The sequence below is a fragment of the Astatotilapia calliptera genome, chromosome 8 (assembly GCF_900246225.1).
Source record: "Astatotilapia calliptera chromosome 8, fAstCal1.2, whole genome shotgun sequence".
NCBI lineage: Eukaryota > Metazoa > Chordata > Actinopteri > Cichliformes > Cichlidae > Astatotilapia > Astatotilapia calliptera.
Window position 1 is genome coordinate 25,081,732 of NC_039309.1, and position 22,626 is coordinate 25,104,357.

The 22,626-nt window shown below is 41.5% G+C and overlaps 1 protein-coding gene across 1 annotated transcript in view; it reads left to right on the forward strand.

Annotated features, from left to right (window-relative positions):
* Positions 1 to 22,626, forward strand: part of fmn2b (formin 2b) — a 55,810-nt gene that overhangs the window by 16,234 nt on the left and 16,950 nt on the right. Inside the window, exons 8-13 of the mRNA XM_026177564.1 lie at positions 5,108 to 5,195; positions 7,341 to 7,402; positions 8,272 to 8,363; positions 13,571 to 13,700; positions 14,110 to 14,256; positions 16,001 to 16,060. Of these exons, the coding sequence (XP_026033349.1) occupies positions 5,108 to 5,195; positions 7,341 to 7,402; positions 8,272 to 8,363; positions 13,571 to 13,700; positions 14,110 to 14,256; positions 16,001 to 16,060 (579 nt within the window). The remainder of the gene's footprint in view (positions 1 to 5,107; positions 5,196 to 7,340; positions 7,403 to 8,271; positions 8,364 to 13,570; positions 13,701 to 14,109; positions 14,257 to 16,000; positions 16,061 to 22,626) is intronic.

Sequence of the window (22,626 nt, forward strand, 5' to 3'; positions counted from 1 at the left end):
ATTTGGCTCACTTTAACCCCTAATGTACATTATAGTCCACAGCTCTTGTTGTCACTACACTGTTGGCCCAACTAAGATTTCAGCATCAAGATATTGAAGTATCAGTATTAACAAAATACTATTTTAAAGTACTAAAATCTAATTTTGTCTTTTATTTCTAAAAAGTAACCACAGTTGGAATCGGATGATGTATGCGACAGCCAAAATTTGATTGGTTGACAAGTGGGCCAGAATAGAAAGGGGAGCAATAGCAGAGTTCACTGGGAACAGGGAAAGCTCAAAAAAAAAAATCATGAAAAGCACAGACCTTGGCTGGAGTGCACACTTTTCTTTTTTTAAACACTTGTTTTCACTTCAGCTCTTTGGATGTTATAACTTTGTTGCCCTTTGCGGTTGGCTCATGGACAATGGTTGCAACCAATGAGTGTAGAAAATGTTTATATCTATATTATCTTTCACACAGTCATTAGCTGAAAAACATACCGTGTACACTGCCTCTGTCTGACAACAGAGCTCACTGCTGGTAAATGGGCAGGCCCTGGAGTGGAGCAGAGAGCAAACATGCTCTCTCTGCCCGACCATAAATTCCACTTAAAGCGGAACAGGGTGCTGCTGTCAGATGGAGGCAGGGTACACAGTACAAAAATTCTGACTTAACACTTAACTCCTTTTAAGGCATTTCCATTTGTCAATTTTTATTCAGATAAGTCGATCTGAGGTTAAACACAATGTCCAGAAGCTGTGAGCTAAGGAAACAAAGTATATTTGCTTGTTTTGTGGAGAATATTGCAGCAATGTTACATTATATTAAGCAGGCAGCTGCCCACGTTAAACTGTTACTATCACAGAATAATGTGGGCATGTTTCATAAATCAGCAGCAGTCATTAAACAGCTGACAGAGTGAACAGAATATACAAAAGTAAAGTCTAGATTCTATTGTGCCGATCAGTGGTGTTGAGTGGTGGTAAAAAAATTCTGAATCTGTGCAGCATCTGGAAGCCAAATGTAAACAAACCTAACCACTTAACGTAAAACTCTGAAACAACAGCTATGTCCCAAAACCTAGGTTGCATCCTTCGGAGGCCACATTTGAAGGCTGATTATGTCACAGCCAGGCAACGAAGGCAGTCCTAATTAGAAGGTTGCTCCAAATGTGGCCGACAAATGCATCCTTCCTTTCCCTGGATTTGAAGGATGGGTCGGGTGTATCCTTCGTGGCCCAACCTATCCCAGAATTCATAGTGCAGCCTGGCCAAGTCCAGTTTCCAACAATGGTGGCAGCTACTTAGTTTTAATATTACTCTTATTACTGTTTCTGGGTCACAAAATAAACTTTAACATATTTTCAGGTGAGAATGTAGCTGTGCAAACTTCAAATATCTGTTTGGTTTATCAAGATATCACATATTTGCAAAAGTGCTCCAACGTTTTCGGAGACGTCTGTTACCCACCAGCTCAATAGCTAGCTGGGAGGTCGAGGGTCACTAGAGCCGGTGAGAACAGCAGACTCCCGGCACATCGTTTTTAGACACACACACACTCACAGTTTCTTAGCTTGGTGATTTTGTCCCGTGTCCCATTTTGACCTTAGTACTTGCAGGCCATATTCAGTGTGGCCATGTGTAATTTGTGCCAGTCACTTGGTTATGACATTCTACTGTCCCCTGCTGTTGTTATCTGCTGGATTCTCTCAGGGGCTTATTTCCACAGCCTGCACCTGGTATCTTGCCTGGTGTGATGGACCCCAGCCTTTATGGATCTTTTACTTAGAGCTTGTTCCTGTGCTGCCATGGTTAGTGCCTCTGTGCTTTCTTTCAGTCCAGCCACTGGTTCTGGATGTCAGCGACTGCCGGTGGTACATACCATGCAGGGGCCTGTCCTTCATTGATGGTTCCTCCTCTTGCTCATCTTCTTTCTTGGGTTTCTGCTGCCTAAGGTATTCACTGAGCACGTGGTTGGTTGTGGCCATCTTCCTGATGTACTCGTGTTCTTTGTTTCATCCTGGACCGTGGTGCTGACCCTCACTAGTCCCCAGCCTCCTTCCTTCTACTTAACATACAGCCTCAGGGTGCTGGACTTGGGGTGAAACCCTCCAAGCATGGTCAGGAGCTTCTTTGTCTTAATGTCAGTGGATTCTATCTCCTCCTTTGGCCAGCTTATTACCCCAGCAGGGTAGGGATCTTATCTTTCAGGTCAGTTCTTCTTGCACTCATTGATCCTTATTCCATTGCACTTGGGGCTTGGTACCCAACCTCGGGTGGGAGTCATGATGATATTCCAACAGTACACTATTTTCATCTCTTGCCCACTTATGCTGTCTTGTTCCACTTTTCATCAGTATGTCCTGGTTCCTCAACACCTGATGCAGACCTTGTCTGGGTGACGTCCGAGCTGCAGATAGAGGAAGAGGAAGAGGAAGTGGCTGACATCCAGAAGTCCCTCTTTCTCTGTCTCTCGATGAAGGCGGTCGCACTTTTCTCCTCCTCTCCCTTTCCCGGCTTCTCGTGTCCTTGTCTAGCCTCACCTACTTTTCTACTGTTGCCCTGAAACACTCTCACAGTCTGTTCTCTAAAACCTAAAAGAGGAATTATGGATTTGATCAACTGGTCCCTGAATGCAATTGACACACTCTTCTCAACGAGAAGCCGGGGCTCGGGTGAGCCTGAGTGTCCTGGAGGGACGTCCCCTGCCTGATACACGATGGGCCGGTGGCATAACTGGAGGGACGTGTGCCTGGCGGGACTGTCAATCGAGGACATTGAAGACATCTACCTTTTCGGAATCATGATAACAGGGTTCTTGCTGATTGGAGCTGGCTTGGCCCTGGCTTATCGAAGATTAAAGAAAGCGGAATGGGCTGTTCAAAAGCCCACAAGGCTGCCCGCTGTGACTGAAGCGATCGGACGAGTCGTGACTTCTCAAAATGGGCTCATTAAACGCAGCCCGGATAAGATCTTGGAGAAGCTTGAGGCTAGCGTGAGCACTCAGACTAAGATCTCTGAGCAAAAAATGGATAACATCTCGGAGAAGCTCACGGCTCTCCAACGGGAGATTGAGAGACCAGTATCGGACTGCTTGATCGACTGTGAAATTGACATGCAGTTGTTCGCAATAAAGGAATACCACCATCATTTCATGTGGCTACTACAGGGTGGGCCATTTATATGGATACACCGTAATAACATGGGAATGGTTGGTAATATTAAAGTCCTGTTTGTTGCACATTAGTATATGTGAGGGGGCAAACTCCTCAAGATGGGTGGTGACCATGGTGGCCATTTAGAAGTCGGCCATCTTGGATACAACTTTTGTTTTTTCAATAGGAAGAGGGCCATGTGACACATCAAACTTATTGGTAATGTCACAAGAAAAACAATGGTGTGCTTGGTTTCAACGTAACTTTATTCTTTCATGAGTTATTTACAAGTTTCTCTTTGTTCACAGCCATTGACATGTCGAAGAGGTTAACACGTGAGGAGCGGATCGAAATTGTGTTGATATCTGGTGAACGCAGTAACCCTACGAGACCACCCATCTTCCATGCTACAGTTAGCAAACTGCTTGCTAAGTTTCGTGAAACTGGTTCAGTGTTGGATTTGCCAAAATGTGGACGCAAGAAAACTGTCACTGATGAAGAAACATCAGTGGCTGTCCTAGCTTCATTCAGCAAGAGCCCACAGCGTAGCACTCACCGCATGTCACTGGAGAGTGGCATTAGTCGAACATCCCTTCGGCGGATATTAGCTACTCACAAATGGCACCCTTACAAACTCCAGCTACTGCAGCATCTCAACGAGGATGACCCAGATCGGCGCACAGAATTTGCAGAATGGCAAAACAAAAATTGGAACAGGACCCTCAGTTCAGGCAGAAGATTTTGTTCAGTGATGAGGCAAACTTTTATGTGAATGGTGACGTTAACAAACAAAACCACCGCTATTGGTCTGACACTAACCCACATTAAATGGATCCCTCCAAAACTGTTTATGGGGTACAACGATAGTGGGTCCATTCTTCATCAATGGGAACCTCAAGGCCACTGGATATTTGAAATTGCTACATGATGATGTGTTTCCCTCTTTATGCGCTGAAGCTGGCACGTTCCCTGAGTTTTTCCAGCAAGATGGTGCACCACCACATTATGGGTGCCAGGTCCGAGCATTCCTAGATGAACAGTTTCCTGGAAAGTGGATTGGTCGTCGTGGGCCAGTTGAATGGCCCCTAAGGTCTCCCGATCTGACCCCCTTAGACTTTTATCTTTGGGGTCATCTGAAGGCAATTGTCTATGGTGTGAAGATACGAGATGTGCAGCACCTGAAACTACGGATACTGGATGCCTGTGCTGGCATTTCTCCTGCAGTGTTGCTATCAGTGTGTGAAGAGTGGGAGAAGAGGGTTGCATTGACAATCCAACACAATGGGCAGCACATTGAACACATTTTATAAGTGGTCAGAAACTTGTAAATAAGTCATGAAAGAATAAAGTTACGTTGAAACCAAGCACACCATTGTTTTTCTTGTGACATTACCAATAAGTTTGATGTGTCACATGGCCCTCTTCCTATTAACGAAACAAAAGTTGTATCCAAGATGGCCGACTTCTAAATGGCCACCATGGTCACCACCCATCTTGAGGAGTTTGCCCCCTCACATATACTAATGTGCCACAAACAGGACTTTAATATCACCTACCATTCCCATTTTATTACGGTGTATCCATAGCAGTGGCCCACCCTGTATATCGGCGCCAGCTGTGGTCTCAAGGCAAACAAAACAAATTGTCACCCTGAGAACAGACGGTGTTTAGACTGTTCCTCCCCTATGCAAGGCCACCTGGGTTGGCTGGAAGACTGTTTACTTAGCCTGGCAGGGCGAAGGACACTCTCTCACCTAAACTCAGGACACACACATGCATACACATACACTCATACACACTCATACACACTCATCCCCCTCCCTTTCCAAACGCCTTCTCTTCTGGAGCTTTTAATAATTCTTTCAATTTATTCTTAGATTATATAGTATAGATATAGTACATTACGTTACACTCCACTTCCTATGAAAGCATCTAACCTGTCTGATTTTCCTGTTTTATTTTTGTTTTAGGTTGTTAAGCTCCTAAACAATAAGCGTTCTCAGGCTGTAGGAATCCTCATGTCATCTCTGCACCTTGACATGAAAGATATCCACCATGGTGAGTTCCACAGTTGATTGGGCAGTGTTAATTCAAATAATGCAATTAGCCATTGTATATTGGGTTCATTTACTGTCTAATTCCTATAACAATTTAGATTTAGAAAACAATCTAGAAAATTTTTTTAGTGTGGTATGCAGGTTTTAAATGATTTTCCAGATAACCTTTCCAGGCATCAGGTAGCAGGAACAGTTTTCTTTTAGCCTTTTTTGCTTCTTAGGCTCAACGTGCTTCAATTTAGTTGCTAGTTTTTTGTTGTTTTTTTTTTTCAAACATGGCAATCTATGTCAAATACAGCAGGTGGTTTTTCAAATGAGTTCAGAAGCATCTGGTTTAATTCAGTTCATTTCACAACAACAGTTGCTTCAAGGCACTTTATATTGTAAGGTAAAAAGAGCCTACTTTACTTTTCTCTCTCAGAAAACAGTCACACAAAGGTGCAAGCTTCTCTAAAACTTGTACTTGGTAGTAAAAATGTTCATGCCATTTGTTAATTTATTTCATGCACAATAATGATAATCAGAATCAGCATACTTTATTGATCCCTAAGTAAATATGTTTAATAGTGAAATGGCCACATTTGTAAATGTGAATTTTGAAAATGCAGGAAATACATCTTTAGTTAATAATTAGTTGTTTAAAAATTTCCTGGGCATTATTTAAGTTCTTGGGAGTTTGAGTTTTTTCCTCAACTTGTCAAGTTTTGAATGGAGTGATCAGCAGTGTTGGGAAGGTTACTTTTAAAATGTATTCCACTACAGATTACAGAATACATGCCCCAAAATGTATTTTGTAACATATTCTGTTAAGTTACTCAATGAGAGTAACATATTCTGAATACTTTGGATTTCTTAATATATTATCATGCTTTTTACAATTACATGAATGTACTATTGCTGTGTGATTTATTACTATTACTGAAGGTTACTCGCCATACCAATACCGACTAGATTTTTAAATCTTAATATAAAATGAGCAACAGTAGGTGGACATTAGGTAAGGCTGCACTTTTTGCAGCGATCTCGTATAGAAAACTCTTCCACGCGTATATAAAACAGGTCCGCGGCTCCAAACTGTAGTAAAGGGACCTCCATGTCAGGCTCATAGCTGAAAACTAGCTTTACTTTGTTGTCTGGGTCAACTTTGTGTATGTATGTATGTATGTATATATATATATATATATACATGCTTCCATCTCCCGTTTCTGCTCGGTGACAACTCGTACTTTTTGACTCTCCTTTTTCTCCCTCCCTCACGCTCACAGACACATAACGGGTATGGCAGGCCATTCTCCCTGCAGCATGGACTACACTACCCATGAGGCTACATCCTTTAGGGCTATGCCTGTAACACTCTGCCTATTGCCTTCATATTAAATAATTTTTGTGAATACTTTTTAAAGATAGCAGCACGGTGGCACGGTGGTTAGCACTGTTGCCGCACAGCAAGAAGGTCCTGAGGTCAATTCCACCATCAGGCCGGGGTCTTTCTGTGTGGAGTTTGCATGTTCTCCCCGTGTTTGCGTGGGTTCCCTCCGGGTACTCCGGCTTCCTCCCACCGTCCAAAGACATGCAGCTTGTGGGGATAGGTTAATTGGAAAATCCAAATTGCCACTAGGTGTGAATGTACGAGTGAGTGTGAATGGTTGTCTGTCCCTGTGTGTTGGCCCTGCGACAGACTGGCGACCTGTCCAGGGTGTACCCTGCCTTTCGCCCTATGACAGCTGGGATAGGCTCCAGCGCCCCCCGCGACCCTGAAAAGGATAAGCGAATGGATGGATGGATGGATGGATATATTTTTAAAAGTATTTCTTCACATCATTATGCGAGCCACAAGTAGAGGTGACATGGGCTGCGAGATTGAGACACAGTCATTAGAGCCTCTTAATGCGTGTTTTGTTTGGGTTTCCACCGGCGTGGAAATTCAAAAATATGGAGTTCATAGTCTTATGAAACAGGAAAATACCACCGTGTAATCCATTCATTTCAACAAAGTAACTGTATTCTGAATACCACCTTTTAAAAACGGTAACTGTAACGGAATACAGTAACTCATATTTTGTATTTTAAATACGTAAAGGCGGTACATGTATTCCGTTACTCCCCAACACTGGTGATCAGTAACCAATTGCTCTTTGTCTCCTAGCCATCCTGAACTTGGACAACACTGTAGTTGACCTGGAGACCCTGCAGGCCCTGTATGAAAATGTGAGCTTCACACTCAGTTTTTATTGTTTGCTTCTAGAGATCTGAGGCCCTTAAATCCTTATTGGTCCAATGTCTACAAAAGGCTGAATGTTGATTTCTTGTCTAGTAATGCAGCAATTAAACCAGACCAGGTCTGCAATGATGAACACTACCTGTCAAGGAAGACTGTGTATTTGGGACAGATTTTTCCAACATATTGTCAAATACACCAGGTAGTTCACTGTTCTGGGACACACCTTAATGTTATATTTACATTACTGCTTGTCAAATCTTTCAGATAATCTAATCCCATTGAAGGGCAGTTTATTATTCTACTTTTGTTCCGATCATAATCATTAATGTTACTAGATGTCCCAGTCATGATAAAACGAGAGCGGTAGTGAGGTGATGCAGAGTCAGATGTAAGTCAAAGTGGATGGACAGGCTCTAAAATAACTGTTAACATCCAACAGATAAGCTGTGAAAAAAATGTTTATTTGGTATGTCAAATCGATTGATATTACATATATACCCCAAATAATGTTAACCTGATATTTATGTGTGTCTTTGCTTAAAACTAACCAAACAAATAGAAAAAGACTGCAGATGTGTATTTCCTGCTACCAGTTCAACAGTCAGCAGAAAAGATGTCTATGAGTTAAAACAGGGTGTATAAGTTTAAACTGAGTGCCTTCATGCATGTCATTCACATTTTATTATTATTATGCCAGAAGAGTTCACTGAGTATCAAACTTTTTTTCAAAAGAGTCTAGACTCTAGTCATACATCCTTTTTTGTTTGTTTTAGATCTGCTCAGATGTTGCCTTAGTTTTATTTTCTATATAAATTATAGAAGACATGGAGCCAGATCTCTTGTGTCTCTCCCACAGAGAGCACAACAGGAAGAATTGGACAAGATCGAAAAGCACATAAAGTCCACTAAAGACAAAGAGAATGCCAAGCCCCTGGACAAACCAGAACAGTGAGTGATTACTCTAACACTTCCATGATAATGAGCAGGTTTATTTCATGAGTTACAATCTCACTGACTCAGGAAGAATTATGGTGAAGGCAGACTTTTTTTCATCAGAGCAGGTCATCTACTAATGGCAAGGTTGGTGGTTCAAATCCTATCTGCTCCAGTCTGTATGCCAAATATCCTTTGGCAAGATACTAACTAAGTTACTCTCCGATTAATCCACTGTGAGTGTGTGTGAATGTTACATAGAAAGCACATAAAAAAGTGCTTGTGTGAATGGGTGAATATGGCAAGTTGTGTAAAAGCGCTTTGAGTACTCAGATACAGTAGAAAAGCGCTACATAAAAACCAGTCCATTTACCATGTATACTCCCACAGTTGATTTTAAATCAGATACTGAACACTGATTGAAGTGCTTTAAACATTAATTCATGGGATTTAGCAAAAAAAAACATCTTTTTAACTGATTGGGAATTAAGGTCATTTTTGTGTATAGTCCTCCATTCTGAGAGTGTTATGTGACGGCTGTGTGCAGGCAGGAAAAGGACCCAAAGTGCAGACTCCAGAGACAGACGTGAACTCAAAGTAACAAACATTAATGCAGGCAGGACAAAAACAAAACACACAGCATACATGAGGGTAGATAAGAGTAGATCACGACAATGACAAACTGAAACACAGGGCTTAAATACACAGAGGGAGCAATCAGGGAATGGACAACAGGAGGGAAACACAGCTGGGCAAATCAGGCCTAACCAGACAAGGGGAAGCGAAACCAGATACATTAACATCAGACAAGGACCTTCAAAATAAAACAGGAAACATGACACAGACTGAACTAAAGACACAGACTCACACGCACTGGGGAACAGAGGGAACAGAGATGTGGGACCAGGGCAGACACAGACACTGACTGGACACGGGGATATAGTGGACAGGGGAGACAGCAACTAAGGATTACACAGAGACAAACCATAAGACATGACTCTAACAAAAACCCAAAGACTAGAAATTATAAATAATATAATAAACTCAAAAACCCTGGGTCAACGACCCAGGCATCCTAACAGAGAGTCCCAAAAGAGTTTGGAAAGTTTGAATGATAAGGTGACGAGTATTCAACCATTACTTCACGATTAGGTTAAAAACATCTAGCGCTGATTACAAGTGTTGAACTTGAATTTGTTATCAGTTTACTTAAATCAGGGGTTGGCAACCCTAGGCAGGGTTAACTGATGGCACAACCATAGCTGGACTAGCCATCGGGCATACCGGGCATTTACCGGTATAAACAATGAAAGGTGGTGGATTGGCCAGATGCTGGCCGGTGTGTAAAAATAACTCAGTTGTTTGGTGGTGGCATCGCGGAGCTTCCACAGATTCAGTAACATTAGCAAGTGGTGGAGGCCGGCAGGTGGATCAGGGAGAGGGGAGGCAGCCGTCGGTCTGACTGTCAGGTGAACTGAACTTCAGGTAAGAAGTTCTGACCTGCAGTCTATCTGGGTCAGATATAAACCAAGTTTAGGTGGAGTTTATTTTCGTTGTGCTGACTTTTTACAGTCAGTTACAATAACTCGTGCTGCGTACTAGCTAGCATGTTATATGTTATTGCTAGCAGTTTCTATACAGCTGGGTGGGTGCTACGGTGTTACTGATAGTGAACGTTATTTTATTCATAAGGTTAGTTAGTAGAGTTGCCTACCGTCCTGTAAAAAGACAGAATCGTCCCGCATTCAGAGAAATTATTACGCGTTTTGTGTTGAGCTGAGAAGGGACGCAGTTTGTCCCGGACTTCAGCTAGGATGGAAAAAGACACAGAGGTGGAGTTATTCTGCTGCACAGCGGCCTCTTCTTCTCCTCTCATTCTCTCCCTCTCCTGTTGCTACTTTAATAATGAAACTGATCAAAGGTCAGCTGATCGGCTTTTCTCTCTTGTTTGTTTATCGCCCACTTTGCGCCAGATGTCGCGCTAAACAACAGCAGCATGTTTAAGCTTGATCAGCTGTTGTTAGAATTTATTTAATATTAGTTTCTAGTATCAGCTGATGTTTGCTGGAGCCACAGCTGTAAAGCTGCTGGTCATAGTGTCGGTTTGGTTACTGAATTATCAGAGCTGAACAGGTGATGGAGAAACAGGTAGTGATGGGCAGATGAAGCTTCATGAAGCACTGAAGCTTTTCATCCAATTGGTTCATCCCAGCGCAAAGCTTCTTGAAGCTTCATTTACTCTAGTAGGACACCTACTGGACGTAAAAATATTAGTTGGCATGAATTTGAAGAGTGTGGCCTTTTGCACACAGCCTGTAAATGTCAACAACAAAAGGAGTGTGTAAAGCATCTATATTGCAGTGATGCAGTATACTGTGTATATTTATACTGGCAGTATGGAAAATGATCATTTGGAAATGCTTAAAATGGAAACGATCATTTACTGTGAGGTAATGTGTGGACAGTGGTTGTGCTTTTGTAACATTGAGGTATGGACAGCTACACAGTCCTGCCTGTTCACATTTTATTCTGTAAAAACTAAATTTTCACTGCTTTTATAACCTTTAGTGGGGAGAACATAGCTAAGATTTAATGATTTAACAAATCTTTTGAATCCTTTGTCCTCCACAATGCTAAATGGCTGGGAGTCCTCAATCACCATGGTAACCAGGTCTTCATCTATTTGAGATTGTTCTCCTGAGGAAAGACAATAAAGACAAAGCACAGATATAAATATCACACACGTAACTTATAACAGTTGTATAATATTGTTATATCATTTAGTAACATTACTGCATGCTATATTATCATGGCATTTGATGGCTCACCTGGTCTTGCTCCACAATCGGTGTTCCCCTTATTCTCATGCAAAGCTCTGTAGTGCCTAAGCATGGATGAGGTGTTGTTGTTATATCCCAGCTCCCTGGCACATAGCAAACACTTCACCTTGTACAAAAGTAAAGACAGCTTAACATAAGTTTTATTGCAGCATCAGTATTATGAAAATACATCTTCTGTAGAAATTTACATACCTTGTTGGGAGGAATAAAATCAAAATGTTCCCACACAGGGGAGGACATCCTCCTCTTCTTAGCTGGCTCCATTCTCTCCTGACTTTCTCTCCTCACTCTCATAAACCTCCAAACTGTCTCCAAACTCTCACTAACCGCAACTCTCCATCAAACACCCACATTTTGAATGAAGTCTGAGGGGTTTATATCGCTGTCATAGCTCGCGGCAAAGTTCGAACCACTTCATGAACCAGTCACGTGGTACAGCCGGGCAGCGAGGCTTCGCACGTCATCATTTTCAGCTCCTCCCATAAATGAAGCAAGCCTCGATACGCGCATCGCGGAAACGCCCCCTCAATTACTCGACACAAGCTTCGAAGCCTCGATACAGAACGTCACATCACTAGAAACAGGTTTACCTTTTAGGTGACATGAATAAGTTGGAGGGAAGTTATGAACTGTTTCTGAGAGACAAATAACACCAGGATCCTTTTCTATGTAGCTGACGGCTGGTAACTGGGCCGGGGCGGGTCTAGCAAAGTTCTCGCCTTTATCTTTATTGTGATCCTGTTTGGGTCCTGTCCCTTGCCTCTCAGGGACAATGCCATGTTGGTTAGAATGGAAGTTGCAGAGTTTTAAAAACTGTAGTTAGGAGTAATATATTAATCTGGACTGGCGAACTGGTGATTCTAAATTGCCCATAGGTGTGAATGTGAGTGATTGTCTGTCTCTATGTGTTATCCCTGTGATAAACTGATGACCTGCACCCCACCTCTCGCTCTGTGACAGCTCTGATAGGCTCCAGCCCCCCCGCAACCCGGTTAAGGATAAGTGAAAGAGAATGTGTGGAATTGAATTGAATTGATAGATATTATTGTTATTATTTGCTGAATCCTTAAATGCCAGCCAGATAATCTGAAACGGGGCAGGATACACAAGACTTCCAAAGTTCAGCACTGAATCCTCTGCTTTACCTGCAAAACTAAAACACTGATACGCATCTCAAACACAAGATTCTTAGACAAATTACAGTAAATATTAAATATTCTCACTTGTTAGTATATAAGGGCAGGGTTGTACCAAGTTTACAAGTAATTATATAGGTACTGTAAATGCTATGTAGGCCTGGGTATCATCGCTGATTTCTAGAATCGATTCAATTCCGATTCACAAGGTCCCGAATCGATTCGATCCACGATTCGGTTTGATTTGATTTGAATCGGGGAAATTTTGCCTCAGACAGTCAGAAATATTATAATTCTGATCACTTATCAGTACATAGCGATATTTTTATATCTATAAAAAGAAAGCTGACACTTGTGAGACTTTATCAAAGGTGTGAGCATCACAGCAGAGGCCTTTGTGTCAAAGTAACTGAGGATAAAACACAGAAAAACATGAAGGCGACTTTCCTGGTCTGGGTTTTTATAGCAGATGACCTTAAAAATATTGTGCAGTCAAAAACGAAGTGAAGCAGAGCAAAGTTACAGAGGTTTGATTAGAGACACAGCTAAGCATTTTGCAATTTTGCATAATTTGTTTACATTTGTTCAGTATTGAACAGCAGAATTGAGGCTTTCTTGTCGGAAGTAAGTTAAAAAAAAAACAGCGGCTGGTGGATAATAAGTAAGCGGATAATGCAAAAAACAGAGATTTTTAAATGGGAAATTCCTGTGATTTTATCGTGGTGGAAGCAAAGCAGCAAAAGTAAGAGGAAATTCGTGACGATGTTTATGTGAAGCGAAATGTGAAGCGTAGTTTGGATTGTCTTTGGCTGCTGGTTAAGTCAATATTGTTTGGAGAGAGATAAAACCTGCAGCTTCAGAATCTAGCACAAAAAGGACGTAAACACAAAGCGCCCGCCGACGCTTCAAAATCAGTGAGCTGTCGGCTTTCAGCCCCAACGGCGTGTCCGTGTACATGCTGTCTGATTCGGATGCTTCGGGTCCGTGTTTTGTGTTTACCTCTTTGTGCAGAATCTGTGTACCTGCTCTTATATACTGTTTTAGCTGTTTGGTGGTTGTAGAAATTTTGCAAGGTTTAACCTGAGATTTTGCTGTTTCTGGCAAAATAAATTTATATTTAAAAATTGATTCAGGATTTTAATGAATCGATATCACGTTATTCAAGCCAGAATCAATTTAAATCGATAAATCGATCACGAAAAACTACCCCTAATGCTATGCTCTTTCTGCTTCTTCTGCATTAAAGATTTCTCTACCAGCTCACCTTGATCCCAAATTTCAACAGTAGAGTTTTCTGCATCCTTTTCCAGTCCAGCTTTTGTGAGTGCATGTCATCTATCACAAGAAAACTGGACACACTGCAGAGGGTATGCAAGGTGAGTCAAACTGTGAAGAGCAAAACACAATAACTGCATACCCATGTATGCATGTATGTCCAAATCTTTGAAGTTTGGACAAACATGCTCCAAGTCCATGTATATACCCATAGATTTATATAGTTTAAGAACAGGGCTATTAGATCTGGTAATGAATCATTTGTTTCAGGATAATGAATAATACACATTCATGAAAAGGTGTTTTCATTATTAGCATAAAGTCAGAAATGAGGAAACTTAAACAGAACAACTTTGCGCGTATAAAAAAAGCAGTGCAGCGTAAAAGCCTGAAAAGTGTTTCTTGTTGAAAAAATGCTTTCAAAATTGTGAAAAGTAATAATTCTACCTAATGTATAATCAGTACAGTCACATGATTTCTTCTTTCTGTCTGTTTGATCTCGTTTTACAGGTAATACAGGACAGTGAAACAGTGAAGAAGATTCTAGGTCTGATTCTGGCCTTTGGTAACTTCATGAATGGTGGCAATCGAACCAGAGGCCAAGCTGATGGTTTCAGCCTTGACATCCTGCCCAAACTTAAAGATGTAAAAAGCAGTGTAAGTAACCAGAATGCTGAAAACAAAGTATAATTTTGTCCCTGTATCCTAAAATAAAGAGTCTTGGTCCTGTAGATTGCATCCATGCCTTTTAAATGTAATATATTCACAGTATTCAGCAATGCAGTTTAATAGAAGCTTACTCTAATGTTATGTGTGTAGTCCATTATGAGGTAATAAACTACAACTTACTGAATAAAAGTTAATATTCATTGAGCCGTGTAATCTTGAATTGTTCAGCTCAGCTGACACCTTTGTTTTGCAATTTCTTTGATGAGGAGTTCTTTAATAAATATACCCTTTGACTTTACATTTCATCTCCTAAATCCTGCACTGGGATCCTTTTGTTGCCTTCGATTGAATGCATTTAGGATCTTAACTGTAAAATAACTGGCGCAAATCTAAATGCATGCCTATATCAGCTCCTGTAAAAATGTTGCTCTATTAAGTTTCAACTGGTTATCTTCAGCTTTGAAATATTTAGGGATTCTTTTAAACCCGGGTTTGGAAAAATTAGTACCTCAAGTATAAAACCTACTCAAATAAATAATAAATCTAGATTATTAATTAAAAATGGAATTTTATTTTGTGGAAAAAATTACTGTGATTAAAATGGTAGTTCAACTATGTCTCAGTGATGTTGCCTGTAGAAATACTCCCACAGGTCAAGAGGAATGGGTCTAAACATGGTAGAGGATATTATTCTAAATTAAGCTGGATCAAAATTGAAAAGGAATTAGTAAGCCTGTTTCAATTTTGGGGTGTTCTCTTACATGACACAGTTACTAATAGAGAAGATTTTTTCTTTAACAGTCCTGTTGTACAGATGAGGGTCGTATTGGATACAATAGCTTGAAAGAGGGGCAAGCATAAAATTGGACCTTTGAGTCGTGATGTTTTTGAAATATCTACAACTGATATTTGTAGATATTTGAGATTAAAATGTTAAAAGCCAATTTAAAGTCCCCAGTGAGGGACTTTCTGGATCTTTCTTACATGAAGTATAAGGCAGCTGTGTTTTATAAAATACTTAGCAAATAATTACTTTAATAACCTGAGGATCATTTAACAAACGGACTTAGGCTTTGATATAAAACAGGAGTAGTCTAGAATACTCTCAAATCCTGATAAATTCACAAAAAGCCCAGCAAAAATTAGTATAATTTAAATTAATACATAGGATTTATTTTACCCCTTCTAAATTTTATAGGCGCAGTGTAACAACCAATGACCTATGTTGGAAATCAGGTACAGGAACATATACAAATGCTATTCAAGAATGTAGGCAGATTTAGGTTTTTCAGGGAAAAAAGCTCTACATTGAGATAGGTAAATTGTTATGTTTGAAATAGCAATATCACCAAGGTTATGTTTACTTAGAGACCAATCAGTCTTTCCCACTGCACCCAAATACAGTTTTGTGGCAATGAAAGTGAGGGCAATTTTGGTCACAAGAATGATCCTCAGAGTATGGAAAGACAATTGAAATGGTGTAAAAAAAAAAGCAATACAAATATTGACAGGAGTTAATCATGATAATGAGAACTTCAGCAGACTTTTAGGACAGACTTTGTATATTTCTTGGTCTTGGTATATTTCTGTTTCTGTTGTGTCTTTTTTTTCCTGCTCACTCTTTCTATAGCCATGTAGTTATGACCAGTGCATTAATGGAAAATTGTATAATGATGCTGTTTGATTGCCATCTTCACTCCTTTAAATTTATGTGTGTTCTTTCCGCATACAGGACGGCATGAAAAGTCTTCTGTCTTACATTGTTGCATATTACCTCCGACACTTTGATGAGGTAAATTTTCACACATTCTTTCCCTTCTCCTGTCAAGACTGACTGATTTGTGCTGTCAATTCTGACACACGTAGTTGTGGTCAGATGTTCACATAAACTCATCATGGGCATGAACTCTGATGCTTTTAATGATTTTATTGAACTGTTCTTTTTATGGGATGGAATGTTTGACGTTGACAAACAAGAACTGGGTGCACAAGTTTGAATTTATTTTTTATTTTCTCTAATGCGCACGGTCAAAATTATATACACATACCTCCCCCAATATTTGATTTAATTTCATTTAGCAAGTCGTACCTTGACCAGACGTTTGTGAGAGCCAGCAAGCTTCTGATATAATTCTGGATGAATATTTAACCATTTAACCCTTTAACCAAAATTGGTAGTTTATTTAAATTGGTTGGTTTCTTGCCTTGAGACTGGAGAAACTGGGTTTTAGTTGAGATACATGGATTATATTATATCTTCATGTTGAGAGGTAACCTTAAACAAGTAGACATTGATCCTTTTGAGCTTCTCTTTCAAAAGAATCAGAGTAACCAGGAGTGAGTTTCTTGGAGTCGGTCTTAAGAGATATGTGCTTAGTAGAAAGCCAAACCTTTTGACTGGGCAGGTAGTTTGGATCAGGAGTGCAACAACAGTCCACCAGTTGTTTGTTTTGCTCCTTCGTCCATAACAGTGCAGCGTGGGTTGCTGTGATAATGACGAAAATGATGTTGAACAGACAGAACAAAACCTCATGTTCTGTGGAGGTAAACAGTGGTGGCTGACAACCAAGGGATGCCTCAAATGAGAGACCAGTTGCCGGGGATATTATGGAGTTATGGACATATTCTACCAGGTATGTTATGTGCTCTAGGTGGACTGGTTTAAAGAAGCAACACGACTGAGAGCTGCTTCCAACTCCTGATTTGGCCTTTTGATTTATCGGTTAGTCTGTGGGTGAGAACCAGAAGAGAGGCTTGCCTGGGCACCTAGAATAGAGCAGAACTCCTTCCAAACTCATGATGTAAACCGTGGCTCACAGTTGGAGGCAATGTCCAGAGGCATCACATGAAGACAGAAGACATGGTCCACTAAGAGCTGAGCTGCTTCTGGGGCAGAAGGGAATTTGGAGAGGGCAACAGAATGAGCAGGTTTGAGGTAAACCAGTGTCAAACCCCAGGAGATGTTTACAAGTTGTAGAATGGGTCAGTCCAAAACAGCTTGAAAGTCTGCAGGGTCAGCTTTGATCTGCTCTTTCACAACAATGGAAAGAAACTGTAACACGGAATTTGCAATTCTCACAGTTGACATAAAGCTTACTTTCCAGCAAACACTGCAACACTTGATGGATTTGAGGTTCATGTTCAGACAGTTTGCTGGAAAAAATGAGGAGATTATCCAGACAAACAAAAACACAACAATTCAGGTAGTCATGAATTGTACATTATTAACAAGGACCTGATAAACAGCGGGAGCATTACTGAGACCAAATGGCATGATATGACTTTCAAAACGTCTCAGTTCTGTAATCATCTCTCTCCTCAATGCAAGCAAAGTGGTAAGCATTTTTTAGGTCAAGTTTAGGAAAGATGGTGGCTCCCTGCAAAAGTTCAAAATGATAATAGTGATAATGGATATTTGTTTTGATGGTTTTATCATTATGACTTTGGAAGGTGATACACGGCCATAGCATCCCCACTACGTAAAATGAGTGGAGTGACATCTTTAATATGTCACTTTCGAACGTCCAATTTGGCCCACTGAAAGAGTTGTTTTGTAACACCAAGTAACGTCTCTTTTTAAACATCTACTGAATTACTAGTGTGGGCTATTTGTAGCCCAAATGTGGTCAGTGCAGACATCTTTTGATAACTAGAGACACATACAAAGGTGAAATGTATTTCCAGTTCAAACTAGCTGTTGAGCCAAAAACCTACAGGAAAATAACTGGTACAGAAAACATGTTCTCCACCCTTTGGAAACATGGGAAACAGTTATGTGTGAAGGAATCCAAAGTGATCAGTGGACATCTCCAAAACAGCTCAGGCTCTTGACACTTAAACAAAAGTAAACATGCACAGTGGATTTAGAGAAAAAATGTCCCCGGCTCACAGGCAGTTTGCAAAAGGAGTTTTTTGACAAAGACTGTTGAGCATATAGTCCGCACAAATTTGCACAAACTTCACATACAGTGGGGCAAAAAAGTATTCAGTCAGCCACCGATTGTGCAAGTTCCCCCACTTAAAATGATGACAGAGGTCAGTAATTTGCACCAGAGGTACACTTCAACTGTGAGAGACAGAATGTGAAAAAATAAATCCATGAATCCACATGGTAGGATTTGTAAAGAATTTATTCGTAAATCAGGGTGGAAAATAAGTATTTGGTCACCTCAAACAAGGAAAATCTCTGGCTCTCACAGACCTGTAATGTCTTCTGTAAGAAGCTTTTCTGTCCCCCACTCGTTACCTGTATGAATGGCACCTACACCCATGTGTGTTGATTTCTCCCTAAGATGGCAAACTGAAACACTCCACTCCCCCACCCCCTCAATCACACACCCCCACTCCCCTCCCTCCAGAATTCCTAGTTAACAACCTAATATACATATGAATGACTAGCCAATTTAGCTTCCACTTCCAGCATTTGACTGCTCTCCGGCTTTTAAAGGTAGAAACGCAAAATGATGACTCCGCGGGGGTCTAAGTGTTATGGCTTTTGTGTTGTTAACATGTTTAATGTTTTGTATTTTCTTCTACTTAATCTCGAAAAAGCTCCTAAAACAGTCAGTGATCACTGTTGACCTCCCTCGGCTTTTATTACCGCTAATCATTTATTTAAGTTCAGTTTTTAAAACCTTAGGACGTAACTACAGCCCAGCCCATGCAGCTGTATATGAATGACTAACCTCGTATTGTGGATGGATTATCTCAGTTGTTCTCCTGGCTGAAGTTTGGTCCTTTTACAGCATCCTGCCATGCGATTACATTTGTTCCTGACCACCGAGAACACTCACGTTAACTTTTATCGAGTGGAAAAAAGTTAGCTTGTTTATATTATGCTAACATAGCTGTGTCGCTAGCGGTCACGTAGCACATCTTTATATACCAGCTAGCCAAACTTCAGTAACCCTACAAACGTCACTGCTGTTTAGTTTTCTGTCTTCATTTATGTTGCAAATGATAACAGAGCTGTACGTTTGAATTTGTTTCCAAAACCCCGCAGTCAGGACATGCTATATTGTATTTAGATAGAAGCTAGCGAACTAACTTCCTGCTAACTTCTAACTCCGTTAAATGTCATAAATTCAGTTTTCATGGATGCCTGGATGTTAAACTCAATTGTTACACCTGGTAGAGCAGAACGCTGATCATTTTATTAAAGATGAAAGACTTTAGACAGTTTTTCAACTCTTACTACTGCCATAGTGATCGTTTGATATATGGACCTGCAGCAGAGTTTAGGCCCAGACACGGCTAGTAACGTCAGACTTAACGACCGGATAGTGACATTCATATAACTTACATATGACTGTTTGATAATCTTGGACTCTGCAGTTGTTTAAACAAACCTCCAAGAGACCTAACTAACTTAAATCTACAGTTCTGCTTCTTAGAGCTTTGATAAATTCATTGAGTCATTTGAAAACCTTCAGTACCACAGTATGCTTCAGTATATACAGTTCTATTGAAATAGTTTTAAAAAGCCCCAAATTACTATGACATTTGTGCCTGTGATGAGTAGGGATGGGTATCGTTTAGGTTTAATCCGATACCGGTGCCAAACCGGTACTTTTGAAACGCTGCCGGTGCTTAAACGGTGCTAAAACTGGTGCTTAAAGAATGGAGAGCACAAACTTTGTCCAAAAACCTCTTATGTTTTTATTTTTAGCAGTCTCTTTTTGGATGGAGATCTCTGACTATAAATTTTGTCACTGCCCTATGAATTTCGTCCACTCTTTATTTGGTCATTTTAGCCTTTTTGGTCAAGGTGAAGGGAGTATCTGCCATCAAACAAGAAGACAGCCGCATGTAACTACGATGGTGTAGTTATGCTGCTGCTGCCATCATCATCTATCATCATTTCTGCTACACTAGCAGGGCTAGGGGCCAGGACTCTCCCCTTCGGGTATTGGGGGATGTTGCTAACTCCGGGTCCGATAACAGGCATCACACCCGCAGTAGATGTGCTGGGTGTGAGGTTTTTCAGCAAGCTATCAAATAAGGTGCATTTTTCGGCTTTTAAAAAAACGCTATGCGTTGCCAGGTGTTTCATCAGATTCGAGGTATTACCTCCTTTGCACATTATCACCTTAAAAGCACTTGTTGCAGGCTGCTGAGTTTGCATCTTTTGCTGTGAAGTACAGCCAAACCTTTGACCGCTTCGCCTTGGGCATTTTTAATCTGTAGCTCTGCTCTAAAAGAACATACGTACCTGGGCCCGTCTACTATCCTTGGAAAGGTAAAATGATTGGCTACAATCCAAAGTGTATGACATCTCAGGGGGGAAAAAAAGCACCGAAATAAAGCACCGAGATGCGCGCTGCTTTTCTAGTTACTACCGCCATAATGGCACCGGATATCAGTACCCATCCCTAGTGATGACAGTGATTTACATTTCTGGTGTGTCATTTGTTGCAGAAAAGCAAAGTCATTTCACTCTCTGATACATGTAATTGTTTAATGCAAAAATTTTAGGAGCTATGATCTCAGAATCATACTTAATTGACCATATAAGAAAAAATAATTTCCCTCTCGCCCCTGCGGGTGGTCTATCCTTCAAGCTCGGTCCTCCACCAGATGCCTGGGAGCTTGAGGTTCCTGCGCAGTATCTTAGCTGTTCCCAGGACTGCGCTTTTCTGGAGAGAGATCTCCAATGTTGTCCCTGGGATCTGCTGGAGCAACTCGCCTAGCTTGGGAGTCACCGCACCTAGTGCTCCAATTACCACTGGGACCACTGTTGCCTTCACCCTCCATATTTTCTCTTGCTCTTCTCTGAGCCCTTGGTATTTCTCAGGCTTCTCATGTTCCTTCTTCCTGATGTTGCTGTCATTGGGAACCGCTACATCTATCACTACGGCCGACTTCTTCTGTTTGTCTACCACCATTATGTCCGGTTGGTTAGCCACCTACAATTTTGTCCGTCTGTATCTGGAAGTCCCAAAGAATCTTAGCTCGGTCATTTTGACCTCAGGACTTCCAGGCCATATTCGGCACACGTTTCTGTATACTTTCCTGGCCACTTGGTTATGGTGTTCCATGTATGCCCTGCTAGCTAGCATCTTACACCCTGCAGTTATGTTCTGAATTGTCTCAGGGGCATCTTTACACAGTCTGCACCTGGGGTCTTGCCTGGTGTGATAGACCCCAGCCTCTATGTGCTCAGAGCTTGTTTCTGTGCTGTCATGATTAGTGCCTCTGTGCTGTCTTTCAGTCCAGCTTTGTCCAGCCACTGGTAGGATTTCTGGATGTCAGCCACTTCCTCTTTCTGCCGGTAGTAAATACTGTCCAGAGGGCTGTCCTTCATTGATGGTCCCTCCTCTTCCTCCTCTTTCTTGGGTTTCTGCTGCTTGAGGTATTCACTGAGCACTCGGTCAGTTGGGGCCATCTTCCTGATGTATTCTTGGATGTTCCTTGTCTCATCCTGGACCGTGGTGCTGACACTCACCAATCCTCAGCCTCCTTCCTTCCGCTTAGTGTACAGCCTCAGGCTGCTGGACTTGGGGTGAAACCCTCCATGCATAGTCAGGAGCTTCCTCGTCTTGATGTCAGTGGCTTCTATCTCCTCCTTTGACCAGCTTATTACCCCAGCAGGGTACCTGATCACGGGCAGGGTGTAGGTGTTGATAGCCCGGATCTTGTTCTTACCATTCAGCTGACTCCTCAGGACTTGCCTGACCCTCTGCAGGTACTTGGTGGTTGCAGCTGTCCTAGCAGCCTCTTCATGGTTCCTATTTGCCTGTGGGATCGCCAGGTACTTTTAGCTGTCCTCTATGTCTGCAGTGTTGCCGTCGGGGAGTTTGATCCCCTCAGTTCTGACCACCTTCCCTCTCTTTTTTTATCATCCGACCACACTTTTCTTGTCCGAACGACATTCTGATGTCATTGCTGTATATCTTGGTGGTGTGGATCAAGGAATCAATGTCTCATTCACTCTTGGCATACAGTTTGATGTTATCCATGTACAGGAGGGGCTTACAACTGCTCCATTCTGTCATCGATATCCGTAGCCAGCCTTGTCAATGATCTCACTGAGGGGTTCGGGCCTATGCAGAACTGCAGTGGGGACAGAGCATCTCCTTGGCAGATCCCTCACTTGATGGTGACTTGTGCTATGGGCTTGAAGTTGGCCTCTAGTGTTGTCCCCCACATCCCCATTGAGTTCCTGATGAAGGCTCTTAGGGTCCTGTTGATCTTGTATAGGTCTAGGCGTTCCAGGATCCATGTGTGGGGCATTGAGTCATAGGCCTTCTTGTAATCAATCCAGGTAGTGCACAGGTTGGTCAGTCTGGTCCTGCAGTCTCGGCTGACTGCTTGGTCTACCAGTAGCTGGTGTTGTGCGCCTCTGGTATTCTTGCCCAT